At 38.4% G+C, this 25,554-nt stretch overlaps 1 protein-coding gene across 1 annotated transcript in view; it reads left to right on the forward strand.

The window, feature by feature from the left end:
• LCA5 (lebercilin LCA5) overlaps window positions 1–25,000 on the forward strand; it is a 37,904-nt gene extending 12,904 nt beyond the window's left edge. Inside the window, exons 3-10 of the mRNA XM_075707230.1 lie at window positions 1,772–2,301; window positions 3,807–3,944; window positions 5,208–5,304; window positions 6,419–6,564; window positions 8,445–8,583; window positions 10,411–11,201; window positions 15,286–15,388; window positions 24,916–25,000. Of these exons, the coding sequence (XP_075563345.1) occupies window positions 1,772–2,301; window positions 3,807–3,944; window positions 5,208–5,304; window positions 6,419–6,564; window positions 8,445–8,583; window positions 10,411–11,201; window positions 15,286–15,372 (1,928 nt within the window). The 3' untranslated portion in view covers window positions 15,373–15,388; window positions 24,916–25,000. The remainder of the gene's footprint in view (window positions 1–1,771; window positions 2,302–3,806; window positions 3,945–5,207; window positions 5,305–6,418; window positions 6,565–8,444; window positions 8,584–10,410; window positions 11,202–15,285; window positions 15,389–24,915) is intronic.
• The last annotated feature ends 554 nt before the right edge of the window (window positions 25,001–25,554 follow it).

Genomic DNA, 25,554 nt, shown 5'->3' on the forward strand with positions numbered 1-25,554 from the left:
TGAAGTAGGGATGTGAAGCCTTTCTTCCACACTTTGACAGCTTGTTCTAAATAACTGCACACATTTTCTGGTGAAGTCAGAGCATATCCTGCCTTTCTCAAGCATGTGTTCCATTTCATTCGTAAGTGCTTGATCCCATGTGAATCATTTGGTCAGCATTATCATCTAGAGTGTGCCAGAAGATCTAACCATAAATACTGAAGTTGCCCCGGGAGTGTATCTCTTCAGATCCTTGACAGTGTTGGTGTCCTGGTGCAACCGGTGTTTTGCTCAGCTTCTCTGTGTTCAGAAGTGGCATCTTCTCCATAGCAGTCATGGGTTAGCTTTCTGGGAAACAAGAACTGCAGTTCCACTGTGCTATTTAATTTGGAGAGGGCAAATGAATGACTAGTTCTTTGATTACACAGCCAGAATTGAACATAATTATTACATGACAGGATTGTGAATGTCATGTTGTTCTTGAAAGACACTATTCCCCAATTTAACTATATGGTCAAAAGTGCGAGCTTGATATTGGAATTTTTTGTTCTGTCCTAAATGTGGAGAAATTCTTGAAGGGGCTGGACATCTAGGGTTAATCGGAATTCCCTTGGTGATAGGAGTGGCATCATTCCTGCAGTGCATATATTAGATAATCTTTTCACACCCGAATGTGACATGTGTTCTTTGTAAGGGAAAAAAACCCTTCTTTTTTTTGCCCAAGCTGTGGAAAAAATGAGCATCAAGCAGAAAATGGATGAGTATTTGTGCAAAATGTTTAGAGGAAATTTTAAGGAAATATTTTAAAGCTGTTATTTTTGCTGTAAAATATTCTCTGTATAATAGAAACATGGTGAGCACCAAAGGGGAGGAAGAATTTACTGTCACACACACTCACTGTCTGTGTATAGGTAACCACGCTATTGCTGTATCCCAGCTTTCAAGCTTGAATTATAAGCTGCTGCTCAGGATGTTGCTTCCAAACACTGCTGTACCTTAATGAATTATGCACACTCTATATATGCAGTTGTTTTAAGAGATATTTTTGGTGGATTATGTGCTTCATTCTTTGAGTGTGGCTTGAGAGGCAAATAAGATAGAAACAAAATGTTTAGCTTTTATATATGGGATGCTAATAAAATAATAATATCAAATAGGGATGCGAGTGATGCATACTAGTAATCAAATAAGGATACTGTGTGGAAAATGTGATATAAGAATAAATTATTGAGGGGAGAACTGAATTTTCATGGGATTTATAATTTTGCTTTGGAGGCTTTTTGCATTGAGCCTTTGAAATCTGCTGTTTTGTCTGTAAGCATGGCAGCTGGATCTGAAAATACTACTGCATTTGTCTGAGAGAATTACATCTTGCATAATACATAACTAGCTAACGCTCAGCTAATTGTTGCCATTCTAAAAGCATTTAATAATATTGTATGCATAAGAGTACAGTATTTCTAAAACATTTTAATAAACATCATCAAATATTAACAAAATATGACTGTTATTTCTGATATGATTTGCAGATGATTACTTTACAATGGTCCTATATTGATGGCTGCAAATATTACCTCTTACAGTAGATCACAAACATAAATCTCCATTTTTTATGTATGAAAAAGAGCATAAATCTATCCTATATATGCCTTTTATTGTCTGGTTTGAAAGCTGCAATCTCTGCTAAGTATTGTAAAATTGTTTCAGGCAGAGCTTTATTCCAAGAAGGATGTCTGAATAGACAAATTGCATTGTCTTATGGTAAATGTGCTTTTTATTTTTCCTCTCTTAGCCACAAAGAAATTGGGTTCCAAATATGCACCAAGCAAAAGAGGGACACAGTGGGGTTTCCGTTCTCAGAGCCTCACTAGGGATTCTCCTGCAAAAGATATAGATCTTGTTACAAAAAGAGTTCTTTCTGCTAGGCTGCTGAAAATCAATGAGCTCCGAAACGAACTGACTGAACTCCACATCAAACTAGATGAGCTGCAGAAGGAAAACAGGGCACTGAAGAGGCTTCAGCACAGGCAGGAGAAAGCCTTGAATAAGTTTGAAGACACGGAAAACGAAATCTCTCAGCTCCTTGCTCGGCACAACAATGAGATTAGAATATTAAGGGAGCGCCTACGAAAATCTCAAGAGAGAGAACGTGCAACTGAGAGACGGCTGAAAGATTCAGAAGATGAATTGTACAGAACAAAAACTGTCTTGCAGAAACTGAAAAAGCTGTCTGCAGATAAGCACCTTGCCGAAAGAGATGACCTGGCAAAGAAACTAGCCTATGCAGAGAGCAGGCTAGAGGACAGTGAAAAAAGAATTAAGGTGAGATGACTTTCTCTTCATAAGAAATTCTGGTACAGATATTTCTTACCATAATGAGCTTCATGAACTGTATTTTTTTCACAGTTGTGGAACAAATAGAAAATCATTCTTTTTGGTTTTTTACACATAGGTAATGTCAAATAAATTATTTCCAAGGTGATTATATAGTTACATACTTGGTAGTTGTGCATTCAAATTTCTGTTTATAAATTAAGTATATATTGTCAGAATATATACTGTGGACTTGTGCTTTTAAGTGTTTTTATAACTAGTAATAACATTTCAGAAGTGCATGCAGCTATAATACAACTTTATGCAATCTAATTTATCTTCTTGGAGGGGAAGCATTTGTTAAAAATTTTCTGGGTATTTAGGTAACTGTCTACTAAAATTCTAAAAACCATATATATAGTAATTCTTTTTCAATTTTGTGAACTGCATTCATGCAGTGTTTGATTTTCCACTATTTGCACATCTGAGAGCTGAGCTGAACAAAATTACCACTATTTTTTTAATACCAAAATGAGCTTTAGAACATTTTATGGGTATCCATTTTTTAAGAATTTTGTGCAATATATTTTAATTTTGTTCAGCAAAGATGTTTACATTTTTTGTGAACGTGTCTAAACATGTCTACATTGTAAACATGTCTAAAAACTCATCTTATTTAAAAATAATTGTGTTAACACTATTAAACTGTTGGTAGTTGTATGCAACACTATTTTTAGCTGAAATTATGTTGGTCATTAAAATGGTGTTAAAGTTTGGTGCCTATATTAGTAATTAAAGCTAAATTACATTACAGAGATAATAGATCTAGAAATCTAAAGGATTAAGCTGGAAACTAAGCTTTCATAAAATAAATCCCAAAATACCAAGATATAAACTGCTGAGTTACCCCAATCATTTCACCCTGTAGTGTCACCATCTGGCATCTGTAGTTTTATGATCAGGTATTTCAGCATTTGTAGTACTGGATAATGTTGAAATGAATCATGCTCTGAAAAGTAAGGGATTTTCTTCTACTCTTTTCCCTTCTCTCATCATCACAGGTTACTTAAAACAGCTATTGCAAGGCAAGAGTCTGTAAATGAAATCACAATCACGGATCTGTTTCTAGTAGAAAGGTTAAAAATTATTTCTTGTCTTCTTTCTAATCCTGCACTTTCAGGAGGGTATTCTGTTTCTTAACCACCAGCCTGAGATTTACCTTAAGAGATCTGGAGGTCCACTGTGCCAAGAGCCTTGTAGAAAGTAGTGTGTGTTCCCATTATGTCCTCAAATCACCTCTCAGTACTCCAGAAGGATGAGCTGCAGCATCTGCAGGTGCTCTGTCTGCCCCCTCAAAGTTAGGATTAAGGGTTTAAATGTATTCAGTGTTACAGCAACAGTGGAGCCGATATCTGAATCTAAGATGCTGGATTACTGTAATTTTACTTAAGTAATTTGACTATAGAAAAAGCACTTCAGTTATTTAAAAAAATATTATTTTGTTTTAATTGAAGGATCTGGAAAAAAATCTTGAATTAAGTGGTAGCAGTTTTCAACGAGAGTTACATTCAAAGAAAAAAAAGATTTACGAGGCTCAGGAAGAAAACAGAGTTCTCCAACAAGAGCTTCATCAACTAAATCAGAAGCTGAAGGTAAAATGTAAAGCAATACCAGTTGCTAACCATGTTCTGGCATTTTATCTTTGGAAGTATCTGTAATCAGGTTTGAATAGTTTACCAGTGACTGCACTCTCTGATGTGTAATTAATTATATACCACATGTGAGTTCTTTTCCTGCTTTCAGTTGAAATGTTCTGTGCTCTGACCCAACGGTGTTTATAACAGGAATGTCTCTATGTTAATCATTATTGTTAGCACAAGAAAAGCAAGATCAAGTACATAGCCAAGCATTGTGATTAAACCACAAGATCTACTGGAAAATTAGGTTTTGAAGGCTTGATTTTTAAAATTAAATCTGCAGGTACTTACAGTACTTTATGTTACTAATGTACTTGCATTACAGTAGGCTTGTGTAAAGATTAATTTAATGTATTTGTGATATCCACGTGTGTTGCTAAATTTGTGCAAAGGTTTATTTGCCTCCCCTCACCCCTTCATTGTCCAAATTCTAAATTTAAGGGCTGAAAATATTGTTATGTTCTACCTAGTCGGTTTATCTTTAGAAAAAAAAAACTTGAGCTAAATACTCTAGTTTCTAGGAGAATTTCCTTGAGACCCCAAGTCTCAAACATACTTTTATAATGGGGATGCACCAGTTTACCACCTTACTCACTATCAAGCAAATAGCAGTAGCATTAGTAACTCAAAAACTTATTTGTTTAGAGTAAGTGTTTTAAGCCTGATTTGTTAGTGGAGAGTTTAATATTTTCAAAATATTTTCATTGGCAAATGATTTCTGATAACTCACTGTTCATATCTGTATTTTATTCAATTAATGTAATGAAAGAAGAATATGTCTCTACCTCTATGATGCAGTGGGCCTCTGCTCCGTGGTACTGACATGCCCTGTGACAAGTAGCATTGCTAGCATTGAAATGTTTAACTCTTTACAATACTGAAAATTGAGTTGTGCAATCTATACATACATTGTAAGTCTTATTCAAGTTTATGGAAGCATTGGCATTTAGTTTAACTTTCACTACAGAGATGCTTCTCCACCCCGCCCCAAATATTTTGCTAATGAGTTTTTTTGGGGGGGAAAGTTCTATCTGCTTTCTTATAGCATAAGCAAAGTTAGGAATGTGGTTGTTCTCCTTAAAACATTGGATGTAACTATTGATTACTTTACTCTGTTTCTATTTACAACATGTATTTTTAATTTAATTTACGCTTTGCTAATGACTAGTAAATGAAACATTAGTAACTCATCGTTATACCTACCTCTTTCATTCACAGGAAAAAGAAAGAGAACTTGAAGCAAAAAATATATATGCTAATCGTATGTTGAAGCTATCACCAAGAAAAGACATGGATATTATACAAAGAAAAAGAGGTAACATATAAAGCAATAAAGGCAGAAAAATTAATAGCAACACTTAACTCTGCTATTCAGCGTTTCACCCTACCACTGCCCATTCAAGAACATTTACTTTTTGCACTGCTTTCAACACAGCACTGGTTACAAAGAAGGGCATGTTGGTTGTTTGGCTATTCTGTAACTGCAGCAGAACCAAAACCTTCATCAAACAGCTTGCTTAACTCCTTTCATACCAGATGTTCCTGGGTAAAAGGAGGAGAGGAAGATTGTTTAGTAAATTCTCTAATATGTCATAGAAAATGTCTACATGACAATAAATTAGAGGCTTTAAAAATATGTAAATTCACCACTATGAGTACTTTGGTGATGTTTTTTACTTATTTTTTACTAATTCAAGTTTACTGTCTATCAGATGAGCTGCACTCTTCTTTTTTTTCCTTAAGGAGTCCATACGTCCCAGAACATAATCTTCTAAAAGTATCAGTGCAGTAATTTCTTCTGGTGTGACAAGGCAGCCTCAAGCCTTAAGCCACCCACATAAATGTGTGTATATATGTGTATCTGGGTGTGTACTTGACTGTTTTCACTGGATCAGTAGAATCTACTTGTTACAAGAAGCAGGAATTTATGGTACTGTTTTAAATATTTAATGCAAGCATTTTAAACAGTTTGTCTGCTGTTCATTTTATTATAGATACTCTACTATTATTCCATTTTAGGTTCAGATCTTTAAAAATGTAATTTCATAGAGATAAATGTATGTGTTTCAAAGATGCAAATAAGTGAATTTTAATTTTATGAGTGTGCTTCTCTATATGTAGCTTCTGTGACAAGCAGTAAGATGAGTGAGATATTTTGTGGGGATTTTTTAAGAAATATTCAGTATACTGTAATGACTTTATAAGTAGCTTTAAGGTGGCCTGGGTTTTTTTTTTTTTGGTAGAAGTTTTGCATGCAATTTTTTTTAATTAGCTGAAAACAACTATGTGAAATTTGTCAATACTTTCCACTTCCATTGGCTCCAATACAGTCTTTTATGTTTGCTGCAAATCATTAAAAATGAGACACAGGTATATAGTGGGATATTTTCAAGTGAAAACATGGTTTAATTCATTTGTATTTTCTACAGCCAACAACCAAAATATTAAAAAAGGAGCACAGCTCACAAAAGGTGTACAGACCAGTGGATACTTCTCACCGGTAGAATTCCTTCCAGAATCAGAACTTGTCTGTGGTGACACAGTAAACAAGAAAGAAGGGATTTTTCCTAAAATAGTGAGTTCCATAAAAATTTGAGACTTGCTCTAGATGACTCACCTATCGGACTGAATATTTAATGCAGAGCTTATATTTTAGAAAATATGTGTTAATTTACAAATATAAATATATAGAAAATATAATTTAGAAAACATTCTGATCTTTAAGAGAAACTCTACCCTTCCAGAAATACCATACTCCATTTTTGTGACACTTAGTTTACCGTATTCTATGTCTTACTGATAACCATTAGCTCAATTTTTTTCTTTTTCTAGCACTGTCATTTCTTTGAAGTTTTTAAGGCTTCATTTTGGGTTTCTCCCCTTTTCTTTACTTCTAATGCTTATTTGAGCAATCTGTTGTAACAGTGCTGGCTGCCTTGTCTCTCTTTTTGCTCTGGTTTTAATTATGGTTTCTTTTACTTTCCAGATTTATTTCACAATGCATAAATGTAACACTTCCTCTTATTGTCATAGTGCTGGTATTTCTTGTGTTGTTTTTCCAGCTTTGTGAATATGGTTGGATTTTTTTGGTTTTCCATTTCCCTTTTTATTATAAGATAGTGTCATTAGAAGTATTGCTAATACTTCCATGACCTCGGGCTAAAATCAAAGAGATTTGTAAGGTGTTACAAATCAGAATGACACAGATTCTGGTACAAATTGTACAAATTCTGATTATATAAGACAAGGACTGTTTGTCAGAAGTAATGCTCTGATGATGGTCTTGACTGGCTTCCTGGTAGGACTGAAGCTTTTTCATGGCTGTTTCATTCATATATTCTCTCTTCCAAAATCCTTTCTATAAGTATGGATGTAGTTTAATGTATGCATTCTTCCAGCATATGCTTCGGTGTGTGAGTTACAGAACTGCACAGCTGGTGCAGCTCATGGAGTCCAACTATATGTCATTTTACAGACCTCTCTAGTTTGTGTATGGCTATTGCTTTAAGTAACATAAATTAGATTTGGGTAGCCTATGCTTTCATCAGTTTTCTAAGTCAAGCATTTTAAATACCTGTCTGCCATCTCTTTATGAAGTTGATTTTTTTAAAAAAAATAATAATGATAATATTCTACCTGAACGGAAAATACTTGAAGATGTTTTGGCTAATATTCATATTTTCTTTGTTCATTAAGTAGTAACTGTTTCTCTTACTTTTCTTAGAAGTGTATTTTAATCTAGAAGCTTATTTTACTCTAAAATAAGCACAAGCTACAAAGTTAGCACCCACATGTTGGATTACGCTGGCTTTCTCTTCACTTCATTGCCACTACGTTTCTGTGTTAGTGATTTTTACTGCTGACACTAGTATCTCTTCTGCAGGTTCTTTCCTTTTAAATGTGTATGTATACTCACTAGCTGAATTTTTCAGCCAAGATTAAACCTTTCTCTTTCAGTTTGTTACTGCATAACTTTAAGTGCCACTTTGAAACTGTCTGTATCTACAACCCACTCACTTGAGTAAAGAGATCACATTGTTGAAGTAGAGCATAACTAATTGCTTGCTTGTTAAAAGAATAAGGTGGTGGGGTCTGGCCTTATATTGAAGTCCTTGAAAAAGACAACTTCTGACTTCTAAAGAGAACTACCCTAACACAGTGGTAGTTTTGCTTTATGACATTAGAGCTGCAACTTTTCTGAAATGTGTGATACAGAATAGAGTTGATTGTCTATTCATTTTGTTTCAGGTGCATAATACTATGTTAGAAGTGATAAGATTTTAGGGCCAAACCTCTGGGTTGTCAAAGCTGGTTTGGTTTAGATCACTTGCTTGTTTTTATATTTAGCAGTAAGAATGTGATTTCAGAATGACATAGAAGTTCATATGATTCCATTTGTTTGTTTTATTGATTATTTCTCCCTACCAGTTTCAGTTTTGTATTAATTTATTTCAGGAAAAAGAAACTCAAGAAAAAGGATGGAAAGAGCAAGCAGACCTCCTAAGACAAGACCAAGACAGGGAAAGGGAAGAGAAACTGAAACGTTTTCAGGAAATACAGGCTTTAGAGGAGAGGGTTCAAAAACTACATGATGGTAAGAAAACAGGCAGCTGAAGGCTGGAAAATACACCATAGAATACTAATCAAGTGAGGCTGCTAGTTTCTTGTGAGAAGAGCAAAATGATTTTGCAGAGATCATTACAGTGGAAAATTATTTTCAGTTATATTATGCAAAGAGAATCAGAAATAAATACGGGATATAGAATAAACTGTGCCCTGTACTCAGCTGTGATTAAGTATGTAGCAGCAAAAAATGCTGTCCATGAAAAAGTATTGAAGCCTGAGAGATTTTGTTTTACAAAACAAGGATGACATACCAGGTAAATTCTGATGTTATCTCTGACTTGCTAGATGTTATTGAGGTAGGCAGTAGATTTTTACTACTGTGGAACAAATCTGCTTTCCTTAATACGGCCTGTTTTTTCAGTACATATCTACTGCACTTGTATCATTTGAAATTATAGTTGCTTTTTTCACTTGTGGTTATCTGAATCATTTGGTGTGGCTATTTAAGAAATGTCAGTTTCTATTGTTATATTTTAATACCCCTTTTTTATTAATTTGGTTTTCACAACATCTTAATGACTTATATTCATAAGTCTCTTCATCTAAAGTATTTTAGATGGGCTGCCTCCTGTCGTTACAATGCTCTTTCAGTGATTATAGTTAATAAACAGTAACACTTACTCTAGATGACAAGAATTCTAAAAATCTATAGCTGCTCTCAGAGGTAAAGTCTGTGTGAAATCTTCTACCTCCACTGGCATCAATGCACAACTTACACAAGCCAAGAGTCAGCTCTGTTATGTCTCCAAGTAAGATCATTTGATCACCTTACACATCTTACAGCTGATAAGCTGATATTTTCCCCACCTTACATACAGAAAGGTAGCTCCTTACTTAACTTGGTATAATGATATGCTATTGGAAAAAAAATATATATTAAATATGTTAACTGAACTGTTGCAGTTATTTCTGTAAGCTTGATCTGAAAGTACAATAGCTAACATGGAACTTTGTGAAAACGTCAGTCAGAAATTTTAATAAAGTGTTCAGAGGGGAATGCCAGTATGTTGAAGGGGACAAATAGTCATATTCAATTTTTGGCCAAACACACGTCTGTTGTCTTGGTAGAAAAATATTTTGAAGGGAGAAAATTTAAGAAGCTTCCTTTTTCTTGTACACGTAAGTATTTACAGGTTCTGCATAGAAGTTTATTACTGGTTTGCAGCTTTGGTGTCCCTTTATAGCTGTGCAAACTGACATTTGGTATTTGCACAGACACTCTCGTTGAGTTCACGTGGTGATGCACAGAACACTCATGTAAAGGTTTTTCCTGTACGCAGCAGATGCGGTATATTTTAAGTCATTCACTGCTTGAAACTGGTAATGACTCCTATGACTTTGTGGCCTGATAGCTTCACAGGAGTACTTCCCTTTATGAAAAAAAAAACAAACTTATATCCCATAGCTGTCCTGATGTCAGTGATGCTGACAAAGAAACATAAAATACTGTGCAAGTCAAAACTGTGAAAATCAGTGATGTTGTATTCATTTTCATTCGAACCCAGGAAATGGGAAGGCAGTTGGCAGAAATGAAATTCCTCTGAAAATTCTAAACTGTGGATAATGTCCTAATCCCTTTGGAAGATGAGAGTAAACTTTTATATCTTAGCAGAGAACCTGGTGTGAATTTAGTTGTAATTTTTGAAGAATTTATTTTTGCAGTAGGAAAACCACGTTATGCATAGAAGAGTATATTAAAAACTCAATGGCTTTTGCTTGCATTATTTTCAAAATATTCTTTTAAAGGCATTTTAAAACGAAAACATTTTAAATAATGTTTAAACATTTCCTGCAGAGTGGGAAAGGGAAGAATATGACAAAATGAAAAAAGAAAACAGCTTTTTACTGGATAAAGAAGAGAAAACAAAGATGGAGACAGAAATCCACAAACCTGAAGTAGAGAGAGAAAGCACTGAAATGCTGGAAGAACAGCGAAAAAGAGAGTTCCTGCTTGCTAAAATGCAAGAAATTGATAGAGAAACTCAAAACATAACAAACCTGAAACCTGCTTCCCAAGCACCACTCATATATACAGCAAGAAAATCTGATTCCCTGGAGAAAAAAGAAAAAAGTAATCAATTCTTTGAGATTCCTGGGAAGGTTACTAATGGATTTCCTGTAGATGACAGCCAGGATGATGCCACAAGAGCACAAGGGCAGAAGCAACAAAATCTAAGGACGGTAGATTTAAGTAGTGAGTTAACATTTGGTAGTTATGTACCTTCCTTTGGGAAAGGATCAGGGAGACCAAGTTGGCTTACTCAAAAAAGTGACAACTTACAAGAAAATGTTAAGGAAAACGCAGATTTCAATAGTAAGAGAGAAAAGAAGTCCAATTTAATGGAACAACTCTTCGGAAGCAGTGCCAGTACCGTCCTTCTTCCTAAAAATAACGATACAACAACTTTTGACATAGATTGGGACTCCAGTAATACTCTTCTTGTCGATAAAAACAGTAAAGTCAAAGTAAAAGAAGACAATGAGCTTTTCAGTGAAGGAAGAAACCTAAACAGACAACGTTTGCAACACACTACAAGCAAGCCAGGAGTTAAGACCCTTGGTTCTTTAGAAGATGAAATCGAAGAAGTAATCTTACAGTGATCATATTTTTATATGTTTCATATGTAAATACTGAAAAAATATTTTCATGTAATATTTATTAGATACAGATTTGAAACATTTTAGATATATTGTAAAGCCTTATGAAGGAATAATTTACATAAATGGGTATACGTATAGAGGAAAGATGCACTTTGATAGAACAGCCTAACCTATATGCAGGAAATTTCTTCTAAAATGTAATATCCAAATACAGACCCTGGAGATCTGGCAGTGACTCTTTCGGCAGAAAGACGGGGAGGTGTCCTGAGGGACCTTGATAGATGAGATAGGCGCTGGCTGGCCGCTTCAGTCAGTCAGAGAAGACACTTTTGCCCCAGCTTGGGCTCCAGACTGACTGTCACTGGTGCCATGTGGCACCATCTGACTTGTGCAGCTATGGCTTGGGGTCCAAGAGGCTGGGTAGCGTGGAGCTGGTAGGGATGCCGGAGGAATGGAAGGACTTGCAGAGGCTTACACTCACTTGTGCTCTTTGCTCACACTCTCTCACACACCCTTCATGCTCTCTCGCTCTTCCTCTCTCGTGCATGCACTGTCTCCCTCCCTCATCCTTCTCTCTCTCTCTCACACTTTCCCTTTGCTTGCTCTCACTCTCTTGCCATCACTCTCTCAATTTTTGAGGTTTACTGATGTGTAATGCTATGTCAAGTAAAATCATACTTCTCACAGGGGAGCATTACAGTTTATTGCAGAATGAGTTGGCTAAGAAGGCAACAAGCTTCTATTTGGCAGCCCTGGCATTCAGGGCAGCTACTAGATGTGCATCTCTGGCTTGCCAGCATAGGAAGTGTTGGGGTTTTTTTTACCTGTAGGCTGCTCACGGTGCACTGCTTTTCATTTGCAGTACTTTTTTTAGGCAGATATTTTGTTTCTCAGGCATTTGGAGAGCGTCTTAACTGTGTCAGGAGAAGGCATGTGTAACATTAGTGTCATGAAATGGATAGAAGAGATGTACCTAGCATAAAGGCTCAGGCAGAAAAAGAAAATTCTGCACTGCAATCATGTTATCTCAGAAGAACATCAACAGAAACACAATTAACTCAGGAACAGCTGATCTTTCTTCTGCATAGGTTTTCTGTAGACCTTACTACCAAATTTGTCTTAACTCTTCTCATATATTCAGGTTATATTTATTATATAATGCCATTTTCTGTAATTTCTGAATTTTCTATGTAAAATTCCAATCATTACTAAGTCGTTTTTTAACAAAATGGTTTTGTTAAATGAGTTGAGTAAAATTTTTGTGTGTAGATCATCTTTTACACAAAGTTCTGACTTTTTATATCGTGTTATTGATACTGGTGGGGGGAGGGAGGGTTGGTAGCAACATTGCTAGTGATGTTATTCACTGCATGGTGCCATGTACACAAATTAAAAAGGTAGGCAATGAAGGTTTTAGCAGAGACATTCCAGAAAATAAGCTGAAGGTCATTCCTTACTAGAACAACAGATTTTGAAAAGCCTCTCTGATATGCTCCCTATGAGCCTGATTCAAAACCTACTAAAGTACAGGGAAGAATTCTCATGATTTCAAGATGCTTTGAGTCAGGATTTCTCTGAACACAATGGCTCTTCTGAAAAGAAAGGCTGGTGTCTGCATTATGCAATAACTTTGCTTGCTCCCCCATTCAGAAAGAAAATTAGTCACAGATCCAGACCCAGTGTGTGGGACCGTTCTCACTAGGCACCCTGTGGTGAAGAGCAACTCATGTTCACCTGCTTGCTTACAGTCCCAGTTACATTGATTATAATATTACAGAATTTAGCTGGTTCATTTTGCTTGCAAATGGTTAGAATATCAGGACAATTCTGACCAGTAACAATGAATTTAACTGTCCGTGTTACTCTTCTGCAGTGACTTCTTTGGGGGACTACAGTGTTGTAAGAGATAGGAGAAGTCTGCGGGTAAACACTGTGGGTGTTCATGAGTGGATGGTTATTTGTCTTAACTTTCTTGTCCTGATTGTGGATGACGGCTGTCCTTCTAGAAGAAGGAGCTTTGTTCCTGAAGATACTGCTGGGGTGGGTTGTTTATTTTTCTTTCCTGTGGTTGAGGATTCTAAGGCATAAAACAATGCTGTAGCTGCTGCGGTTATTAAGGATCATGTAGTGTATGGAGGGTTGCTTTTTGTTTCTTTGCAAGTCAACCCATTAACGTCTGGCAAATTCTAACTATCATGCTGAACTGATGTGCCCTGCTGTTTCAATTACAAATTTATCGTTTCTAAGCTGTTTCATATTATCAGCCCCTTAAGTTCACAAATGTTCACATCTTGTTACCAGACTCTTCCTGAAGCAAACACTGCTGTGACTTGCACAAAAAAAAAAAAGGTATATCTGCATTAGGAAGGTGAAAATAAATTAATCTGCTGGAAACAGTCCAATCACTGGTATAGTTTCCCTTTTCCCCTCATTGCTCACTATCTCTACAGCTTATTCTCTTTTCTTGCTATACTTTCCAGTTTGAGTCATGGTATTTGTATACAAGTAACAGTGAAAACGTATGAAGCCGGCGCTTTGGGAGGGAATCTTCTGTTTGTGGGGGGAAAGCTTTGGGTCCTTCTAGCATCTGTAAGCAGCATTTCTGCTGTTGAGTAACAGTCTTCTACTGACCGGAAGCAACTTTTGCAAGGTCTTAAAAGGGTCTATGGACCTTATGATTGGGCACATTGATCCCCTGTAAGTCCTCTTGACCCCTGGTCTCAACTACTGTATCCACATAGTCTGCATGTTGCTTTTAGTGGTGGCAGTGTTTAATAGCACTTGGTTGACTGCAAAAGAATCCATCTTTTGTGGTAAAAAGTAGGCCACAAATGCTTTGATGATGATTTGTGTATGATTTGATGTTTATATCCAGTTGTGGTTTCTGTTTGTTAGGTGTTCAGATCATGTGGCTGTTACATCTGTTATGTTTTGCTTTCCTTCTGAACCGCCAAAGGTGATGAGAGAAATTCCTCCTTTCTAACAAGAAAAGATCATTAAAGCTTGATTAACTCTTTTAGTGGAATATTCAGGGAGATGTTTACTGCTCCAGGCAAACTTGTCTTCTGGTTCTGATCCCCAGGAGAATGGTCATCAAACAAAAGTTTCTGAGGAGCATCTCATGAAGGCGGTCAGGTGTCAGGGCTCACCTGACAGAGAAAACGGGAAGTTTAAGAAGAAGAATAAAGATCTTTCTCTTTGAGACAGGAGATGAACCGGGGGGGGTGGGGGGGGAAGGAGAGACATAGTAGATCTTCTGTAATCTGGGAGATGTAAGCTGTAGGAGAACTTGGGATGCCCTTCAGAACTGAACTGAAGGCAGAAGAACACTACAGTGGTAAGAAAAGTGAACTGGAAAATGCTTAAACATATTGAGTATTTTTCTCAGATCTGTGGTATCTTTGGGCTAGCTAAAGAGTAAGAAAAAAAAAGTTATTTTTCAGAACCCTAATAAATCTTGTATTTCTGATTTTGCTTCACCTATTGCATACACACCTAAAGAGGTGAATTGCAAATCTATAATGCTTCCAAAATGGGGATGCTTGGAGAGGATATGCTTAGGCTACTTGGTAGCCTCAGGTTTGTTGCTGGTCCTGAGACAAAGAGTCTAATCCAGCTAGCCCCGAGCCTATTTGCACTGTCAGGAGATGTGAAAGAATATCTGATCTGGCACGTTAGGAGTAGGAATTTGTTCAAGGAAACATCTTGGGGCAAATGGCTACAAGAGCATCAGCAGGGTTTTTGCTGATGCTTGTGCTCTAGAGAGTGCTTCAGGTGAGCCTTTGCTATTTAAGAAAAAGTCATAGATTCTGCATAGTGCTCTAAAGCAGAGACAGCAAAAATCTACATGGCAGAAGTGAGCACCTTGAGGAGAATCATGCTGCCAATTGCAGGAAGGAAGGTTTTGTTCCCAGAGTTACATGGCTTCACTAAGCCTGACCTACTCTTGTTCCAAGATGACAACTTTAAGCATAAGAGATGCCCCGGGTGACATTGCTCATTTATAAAATTCCCTTTTGTTGGATCAAATTTAACGTGGTCTCCTGTTTCGAATTATCTCTTTGATTAGCTGCAAAGTTTTGATGTCTGCAGGAGGAGAACAATTGCATCAGCGTGCGCTGTCAGCCGGGACTTGGGGCTGCTGGGGAGTTGCTAGGATACCTCTCTAAAAGGTACGATTCACTTGATTAACCACCAACCCAGTTTGCATGAGAAGTATTTCTCCTATCTTTGTTTTGTGCTGGCATCAACTGTGCATCAGATGTGCATGTGTGTTTAGAGCAAGCTACAGGTTGATTGTCATGTGTGTCTTTTGCCTGCTTTTGATATGCAAAAAACCTCTGTGCTTCACAGGAAAGAATCCAGAGCAATTATAGCAGCAATTCCAGTAATCTGTAAAATGAGCATTGCTTCCAGAGGGGAACATCAACCATAGAAAACCAAGGGAAGGTTTGACTTTGGATATATAAAGTCATGTTAACTTTCTATCTGTGAAGATGCAAGATGCAAGAATTCTTCATCTCCTATATATTATTTTCTTTCCCTGCTCTGAGCAGGGGGTTGGACCAGATGACCTGCTGAGGTCCCAACCAAAGCGAATCTATGATTCTGTCATCCTTGCCATGTCCCACTGGTATTAATGCTCCCTTCCAGCAGAAATCCTTTGCACAAAGCTCCTTCATGCTACTTGCACAAAGTTGCCTCAGACAACTCCTGTGTGTCCATCTGTTCTTGAATATGTCAGCATTGTATTCAGGACACAAATCTTAACTCAACTCTCTCTCTCCACAATAGCTGCTTTGTGCATGCACATCCTTCTAATACCCTTTTTTCTCCATCTTCCTGTTTCCTGAAACATTTTGTTCAAACTTTGTCTTTAGGACCTTTTGTTGTCATTTCTGTGAATCTTCCCTTGTCCCGCAACCCTCTTTCTTCTCTTTCCCTCTAACTTTCATAAACTCCTCTTGCTGCTTCCACTGTGTCTTTCCTCTTGATGGACATTCATTCGTTCTGTCTGAACAGTCTTCTGCTTTTTGTCCCCTAAGCGCCATGGTTATTTTCTCCCTAAGTTCCCTTTATCTCACCTCCTCTCCCACAGTTTCTTTCCTCACTCTGGAGCTCCCTACCCGCCATGTTGTGCTGTGTTTCTTCTCACCTGTGGGTGGAAGTAATGTTGCAAGAGGGTAGGAAGGGGAGGTGATCTTATTTTGAAACTGATTTTGCTTGTACTCACACACCAACGTATGAGCACTAAGATGCATGTACTCAAGTGGTCTGTCCAGTGGCCTGGCACCGAGATGCTTGTACCCAGTTGGTCTTACAGCGGTAACCCAGAGAACAAGGCTTGCCTGCTCTGAAGTCCTCCTTATATGTCTTGGTCACTGCTTTGACTGGGGAGGGTGGCTGGCTTTCGAAGGGCCCTGTGTGCCCTTCAGGAGCTGCCCATGATTTTTGTATCCCTCCTGTCCCAGCTCTGTGAGTCATTAGGATTTCCTCACTGTCCTTTCTCACCTCATCTGAGCTGCCAAGGGCTCCAGCCTGTTCTTTACCTTCCCACCATTGCCCTTCAATGGCTTAAGTCTTTGTTTTAGTCTGGGTATAGGCCACGCCTTCTATTCCAAGTAACCTGAAAAGCTGCACATTGCTGTGCTAGGATCTTGAGGCACTCAGATTAGCAGGTCATCTTACAGCCTTTCTGCTGATCCTCCTGCTGTTCCCACATCCCAGACCTTCCCAGTCATTCTCCCTTTATACCAGTTGTCTTGCTTCCATTTCTGTTCTCTACGCTGCAATATATTGCGAGTCTGTGGGACTCAGGCTATGTGCTGCTGTGTTTTGCAAAGCTTCTAACGAGCTGTTAGCTTCACAGTTTGCTGCTTAATAACTCTCATGGTAGCAAGGATGGATAACCCAGGTGCTGTAATTCACTAGAGATCAGTTAATTACTAGTACTCAGCATGAAGAAATCATGTTTGGATTGGCAAAGGGCACAAACTGAACTCCCATACCTGACCTTCCTCTTGCTGTAAAGCTGACTCTGGCTTTGAATTCTCAGTCGACACAAGCACAAAACTAAGCCTTAAACTGCCTGTGTGAACCTAGCACCCAAGCCCCGGGGAATGATTCTTATTTAACTAGCAAGCGTTTGTTTAGTTGGTACGTGGTTTTTCTTGTCTCATAACCCATCGTATAGAATAACAGCAACAGCACTTGAGTTTCAGAGACATTTTTGTCTCAGCGTGCTCTCTAAACCTATTGGCCTCACACCACGCATGTGGAAACCCTGAGGAAATGGGAGGTACAGAAGGCCTTCTCCGAGTCACACTGGTCGGTGATGGAAGTTAGACTAGAAATTTCCACATTCTCACGCATTATAAGGCAGCACCCCCATTTTTGTGTGCGTATAGGCATCCTCTATCCAAATCTCGGGTATTCTAATGAAAAAAGCATTCAACCAATCTTCAGTCCTGAAATGAGATGCAGTGTGTAATTTCTTTTATTGAAGAAATGCATAAATCTAGGATGAAAACGTTCCCAAGAATATTCTAATGTCTTCTAAAAATCATGTCTCTGATTTTTTTTTTTGTTTGTTTCTAGTGAATATACCATATATGCTGGCACGTGGATGTAACTTTTGTAAGCAAAGGATGTATCTTTCTTTAACTGATAAATCACAGCATCCTCATGATACTATATCTGCAATCCAGAGAAAAAAGCACAGTTAAAGCATGAGCAACATTTACAGCATTCACTAGAAATATTTAATTCTAAGCAATATGAATATTTTTGTGTTCTTCTCCGTTATAAATTACGCTCTGAGATCTAGAGTTCCTCCAAAATCTCATTAAGTGAATCCTCATTTTAATGAGTGGCAGTCACAAAACCTGGCAGTAATTGTCCTGACTTTCTGAGCAGCAAAGCATTGCAGTGCCTATTGAATTCAATGCAAGATTAATCTTCCTGGGCAGCAGACTGTTGTCCTGACATAATGTATACCTATGTGTGAGATCTGCACATCAGTACATTGGAGATCAATGGCTCTTTTCCTGATTTGGCCAAATGATGTTCTTTGGCTGGTGCAATCAGCCAGAGCTCAACCAGAAGTTTGAAATAAAGTATGTGTTATTGTTCAAGGTACTTCATATTTCTTGAAAGAGAATATGTTGGATTTTATAAGTGAACTGCAGAGTAATTGCAGACTCCTGTTGGCTAAGCCGAGACAAAACACTGCTTACAGAGCTCTAGTTCCTCTCTGGTGCTTGTTTATTCACGCACTTCATTCCTGAGTAGCTCTTGTAATTGCTTTCTACGTACCTGCTGCTGTTTTGTGTTATTTAGCTCAGGATAAAGTTTTATGAAATATGTCATAGCCCACTTTCATTTGTGCAGACTGTCCTGCTACTTTGATGTAGCTTTCTTTTCTGAGCCATGATCTGAGGTCTTGCTCCCAACAACATTTACGTATGATTTGGGACAAGGATGGCTTCTTACCCTCGGCAATAATGTTTGAAAAAAACTGAACTTTGCACAGGTTGTCCTTCCCAAATTCAGAAGGACTGAATTCATTAAGGACTCCATATTTTGTGAGCTTCTTGATATTTAAATTATTGCTCAGAAATAGTGCATGGATTATTCAGTGGCTGTATGGGCAGTGGGTACAACAGCTGTCAAGAGCTCATGTGTATCACATGAGTTTCCTTTAGAGGGCACCATTGACTTCCCTGCCTATGTAAATGTCTGTATTTGCTGTTAATGAGGCTTGTTATCCGCATCTGGACATCTGAGGTCCATTTGAGTGTTTTTTGCTCTAAATATTTGGGATGCTGTAGGCTAGTGCACATTATCTACTCTACACAAATATTTGACATAAAATACACCTTGCAGTAGACTTCTCAGGCCTTGGCTATGATGATTTTCTTAGTCACCAAGCAAAATGCTAGAAGGAACATACACTCCAGGATACTGAACTGTGCCTTCTAATAAAGGGTTTAAGAGGACTGGAAGGCTCAGCTTCAAGCCATAGAGGCCAGCATACAAGTGAGCCTTCACTTCCAGTGTGTGGTCTCGGAGATGCAGGTTCTCCCACCCTGTGTGACTAGTCACTGGATCTACAGAGATACACTGCGTTCTCCTTCCCTACAACTTCACCTGTTTTCCAGCAGAAGTGATGTTTCTGCAGCCAGATGTATCACTCCATCTCTCTCTCTCTCTCTCCTATTTTCTTTTTTTGTATGCTGTACCCAAGCTGGGCAGGATGTGGCTGTGTGGTCATCTTGCATGGTAAAGTGATGCCGAAAGGGTGCAGCTTTAGGAGGTCGATGGGTGATATGAGTTACTTTCTAGAATGAAGAAACTTGCTTTTAGATTTCTTAATCTGTTTTTCTGCTTCTTATTTTTTAATGAAGAAGCACAGAGATCAGAGAAGTATAGAAATTGCCTACCATAGTGTCCCAGCTTGAGGCAATGCACAGTTCAAGGGAAGTCCACAGTGATGTAAGCAGGATAATTGTGTAAATAAACGTCTGCTCCACAACAAAAAAATGAGCTCAATATTAGATTGAACCCTCAAAAGGATGTATCTCATTTGTCTGGATAATTATTGTAATTTCATGGAGATGAAGGAACATCCAACAAAATGGTCATTCATATGCTTAGCTTATCTCTCACTCCTTATTATGATTGCTTATACACTCTTCTGTGCAATTGCATCAACATGGTCCTGATAATGTGGGTTCATATTTTATACTTGGGCAGTTAATTAACTGCAGAGCTGCAGCATGCCCACCTCTAACGTTGCAGATGACTGGGGACTGTTCAGCGCATTTGCAGACTCTGAACCAAATCTTTGATCATGCTCATAATGTTGTCATCTTCACTGGCTTAAAAGGTACCTACAGCGGGAGCAGGCTGACTGGCACAGGCAGAGTGCAAGGACTGGGTTGAAGGAAGAAGAAAAGATTGGATGAGGATGGAAAAACCATCCTTTGATGGCTTGCAAAGGGTTTTTTGCAGGCACCATGAAGCACTCATAGGGCACCAGCGATAGCTGGAAGGCAGCCCAGCAGACGTCCCTAGGTATGTAATCCTATGAATCTCACCAAGCCATCACTTATCTCTTCTTCCAGCTCTGCCACAGGTGATATTTTCATAACACCCAGCAGATTAAACCTCCTGGATGGACCTGATATTCAGGAAACTCAACATAAACTTATTCACTCTTATGCCTTGATCCCCAAAAGCTTTGCAACCTCACTCTTGCAACACACTGAAAACATGAAATCTCTTTTAGAATGTTGTAAAATGTCTTTTTTTTTTTTTTCCTAGTTAAATCGGCAGAACCAAGTGGAAGAAAATTTAGTTCTACCCAACTTCTAGTTTATTTGGATAGTCCTCTATGGCAGGCATGTTTACATCTCTGTGATCCTAAACCTCAGGGAATTGCATTTCATTTCGGGACTGCTGAGTCTCTGCAAAGCCCATGAGATTTTTAGCTTTGATTTTTAAAAAATGGGGTGTTTTTTTCCTGTGGTTGTGGAGAAAACCTTGAAACATAGAAGCTAGAGTTCTCAAAGAAAAAGAAATAGAAAGCACATTTAAGAAATAAAAATACATGATAAAATAATAAAAGTTCCAAATGCTTATTTCATCTTCTACTTTTTTTTTTTTTTTTTAATATCTTCACTTTCATGACAGAAGGAGACGATGATTTTGGATTCGCTCAGAAAAACAGTTCTTCAAGCCTCCATTAAGATGACCATGAGTTTCAGGCTGGTTTGTGCCATTACACTGAATGCTGTATTCTTCCTAAACAAGAGAGGAATTATCCAATTAAATCCAATCCAATTGAATAAGTATATATTATCAGTATCTCCGCCTTACAGGAGGAGAAAGGGTACACGGAGTCTGACTCTTCCAGAGCTGCTGAGAACATCTGGCTCCCAGGTACCTTAAGGGAGGCTTAGCCACTCAGTCCCTGTACCCACTTGGTCCAGTTTCAGACTTGGAGTGCTGTGTTCTAATCTTGGTTCATATGGGAGCCAGTGGGGCTGGTGACAACCTCTCTGTAACCACAAGTTCTTTGTACTTTTGTTCTTCTCTCCTTCTGTCTCAAAGGAGTACTAGTTAACTTACAAGTATTCATAACCCTTTCTGAGATCTTCTTCCTCTCATAGTTCAAGGGTCTAAGACACCTCAGAGCTGAGATCATTCCAGTGAAGTACAACCCATATTTGAAGGAAATCAATTGCCTATTGATCTAAGATCTTTTCACCTGCTCTGCTTCAAAACCATTTATAAAACACTCCAGTCTTAAACTAAGTTCAAGAGCACTCAGGCACCTGATCTGCAGGGAAAGCAGTGGACAGTAGGTCCTGAAATACTTTTTGAGTATCCAGGCCACAAGTCTGGAGCACCTCCGAGTGCGATGAGCCTGGCAGGCTGCAGCAGTGTGTGGGTGGACTAGGGATGCTAGTGGTATATCGGGTTTATCTCGCTAGCTTGCTGCTTGTAATGATTCTTCATGAGATGAGCAGGCTCCCAGCTGTCAAAAAGCAAAACTTAGCAAAGGAGAAGGTGGCCACAGACACAAACTAAACCTGAGCCTGGAGTTGGTTTTTGTGCTGACTCACTGCTCATGGCCCCTTTCAGTGCAGCTCCCTACTTCAGGCTCAGCTATAGCATAAAAAAGGAAAGTACTTGGGACCCTGGATACCTCGTAGGCTCCAAATTCACCTTTCTACTGCAACACAGTGTAGATAATTCTAGTCCTGAAGAGAGGTCGCATCGCAGTTGTGAGAGAGGCTCTCAGCAGCAGAGGAGGTTACTTCCCTTCTTACAAGTACTCGCTTGGCTCTCTTTTTGGAGGCTTGTCCCAAATACAGCAGCACTTCACTGGCTTCAGGCAAAGAGAGGTTTTCTGCAAAAGGTGTGTGCTCCTGCTCTTCCTTTGTTGAAGGCCAGTTACTGTCAACGCTGCCACTGGATGGTCTGCAGTCATGATGCAAAATTATGAAGTTGTTCCTCTGTCACTATGTCCATAATGGGTTCTGCCTGAATTTTCAGTTAGACTTACCTTTCTAAAACACAGTCAGCTTCCTCCCTGGAAAGTCAGAATTCAACTATGTTTTCTTCATTTAAAGGGAGACTATAGTTAATACAGCAATAGATTTGCATCTTATATCAAAGATAATTTACTCCTTGTACTCTGAATGTTGTCCCACAACTGCTCTGTTGGTCAGAAGCTGTCAGTGAAGAGACAGCAGTCAGTTGATGAGACTCTTCAGCATGGAGAAAAATAAAAATGTCTGGCATTGAGTGGGGGACCATGGAAGTTACAAAACAATCAATGACACAATGGGTGGTGACAGTATTACCAGAACTGAGACAATGAGGTTAAAGCAACATATTTAAATCAAATGAAAGGAAGTGCTTTTTTTGTGCAGTGCTTAATTAAGTTCTAGAATTGTTGCTAAAGGATGTTGGGTAAGCCAGAGGTACAAATGTAGTTTTAGCAGGAATAAATACATCCAAAGAGGATTGGTCCATGCAAGTAAGCGGAAAGGCCCTCAAATGCAAAATGTTTGGCACGGGGTGCCATAGGAAAGATCATACCATGGACACAAAGCTCATCCTGTTCCTTGTAGCCTTTCCTGAACAGTTGGGACAGTGATCCATCCTGGCTGCTGCTCTCAATCACTGCTGTCACTGTGGTACTTGGTTTCAGCTCATGTCAGCATTTGTTTGGCTGGGCTCAGTACCGGGGCTTGCTGGGTTTTTTTGCATGCCCATAGTTTGTGTGGAGCCATTAGTGTGGTGTTTGGGTTTTTTTTTAATAATGTAGAATCATCTTATTTCTGAAAAATAAAGTTGACTTCTCATTTTCCTCTACAGTACCAGTAACAGCCTGTGTACCTGATATACGGCTTCTTCCCCTCCCCCTGTTTCCAGTGGCACACCATCAAACCCCTGTTTGCTCAAACCGATGCTTTCCCATCGATTGGAAAAGTGATGGTCAAGAGACTTCTGTTGCAGCCACCCCCAGTTACTCCAAAAGATTTAGCTATTGCCTGAATGGAAACATTGGACAATATTCTGTACGCTGTTCTGAGGGTTCAACTTCCTTCAGACATTGTTGTATTGTTAGGGTGACTTTTATAATGGAAAATAAACGGCTGGTTGGTGTGGCTGTACCTTCAGGAAGTCCACTGCTTTAAAGCAATGCCAATGTCGTATCTTTTTTTTATCTTTTCAAGCCTTCCGTTTCTCATTTTAGACGTTCTCCAGTTCACCTTGATCTGGTGCCCCACTGCAGCCATGCAAAATGCCATAGCACTCCAGCCTCCTAAACCTCTTTCACTTTTTTCCAAAGATTTTCTTTTTATTCCTTTTTATGACCTTCATATAACTTTCATACATAGTTCAGATGCACCCACTCCTAGCCCCCGGCCTCTATTTCAGTGTAACAGCAAAGAACCAGAAGGGACCTCTTCATCATGAAACCTAGTCCTGCACTCAGACAAGAAAATGTCATATAATCCTTGACTCTAAGCTGATTTAGCTCAGTCTTGATGTAAGTTGGCTTTTGTGCCCCATGCTTCCTTCTATAAAGCCATTCTCACTGATTTAGTGATAAGAAAGCCTCTGATTTTCAAAATCACCCCAGCGGTGCTTTTCTGGTTCTCCACTGGCTCTAAGGTATTTCTGAAAGTAGCTACTCTTGCTTTGCTTCGTCAAGCTAAACAAGTCAGGCTCCCCTTATCTCCTCCGGAAACATAGGCCCTGTAGCCCCTTTACTGTCCTTATACCCTCCAAGTTTGTATGGAGCCCTCTCTTAGGAGCTTGTCAGGCAGAGGTAAATTGGTGCAGGTGTCTGCTAGAATCATTATTAGCTATTATTTTGAGTGGAAATTGATACGTGGGTGTGAGCAGCTTCAAAGCTAAGGGAGCTAGGACCCAGGCGTATGATCTGTGCCTCATCTCTTAATAATTAATAATTATTATTTATTATAGATTATAATAGTTGTTCAAAACACTAATGAAAATGCAGCTGCAGCTCCGAAAAGCTGATAGCTTGATTAGGAGCTATATTAAAATTTTATGACACTTACTCAAACATACCATAATGAAATTTGTCATCCCATGTATTGCAGATAACTGATGGGACCTATAGATAATAGTATGCATACAACATACAGCCACAGTCCCTGGTATTTTCCAGCTTCACAGGCTAACTGCCTTTCACACCTAGCTAACATGAGGACAAAGGAATGATATGATGAGGGACAATTTCCCATTGTTTCTGCTGAGGCCAAAAATGTTATTTTTCAAGTAACCAGTGTTAAATACAGAGCTTATAGAAGCCCCTGCTCTTACTCAGTGTGCCATCCCTTACACACTTAAAGATCATGTTAATCCTTTAAGCCATAATCTTGCACTGAAGCTTCATGATTAGCTCACCATCTACTGTGACTCCTCCACTTCTTTTCTTTTTCCCAGGGTGTAATCTCTGCTCCCATAAGCACAAATGTTCTTTTTCCAAATATGTAAGTATTTGGCTTCACTGTAAATGAATTCTGTTTGCTTGTTTGTGCTCAGTTTATTGCATCTGCTGGAGGGAAGACCAGTCCTTTTTATTATTTAACAATCCTCCCATTTTTGCTTTATGTGCAAAATTTATCAGCAGTATTATATTTCCTTCCAGTTCACTGATAAATAATGTGAAGAGACATGGGAACACACTAAAAATGCGCTTCCGTAGTGAGGATTCCCTGGATATGCTTATGTTTGAGATCGGTCAGTTAACTGGTTTTATCATCTACTGTTTTAGTGATGATTCAGCAGAAATATAATGCATAATAATTGACATTTCCTATACATACATATATTTCATATATTGGATTGGCACTTACACCAAACCTATCAACCAAATCTGTGACATGACCAAAAAGGTACTGAGTTGCTTTGGAAAAAATCTGGTTTTTTCTTATTTTCTTATTGATATTGATTGTACATCTCTGCTTCCATTTGTTTAATAATGAAGTCCTGTATCTGCTCTTTTTGTTATATTTACTAGAACTGATATTAGGTTGACAGAAGAATGGTTAATTTTGTAATCCTTTTAATACCTTTTACATTCTTGTCCATAGCTACATTTTTTTTCTTCCTGCTTCTCTTATTAAATGCACTTTCAAATGCCAAAAAATGTATCTCAAAAGATAGTTGCCATTTGCATAAACCACCACATTGCCTTCTTTTCAGTTTGTGACAGGATGAAACTACCGAAGTGGTTTTCTGTAATTAGACACAAAAATGTGAAAGAAGTCTCCAGAACAGAGCAAGC

This window comes from Pelecanus crispus, chromosome 3 (assembly GCF_030463565.1).
Source record: "Pelecanus crispus isolate bPelCri1 chromosome 3, bPelCri1.pri, whole genome shotgun sequence".
NCBI lineage: Eukaryota > Metazoa > Chordata > Aves > Pelecaniformes > Pelecanidae > Pelecanus > Pelecanus crispus.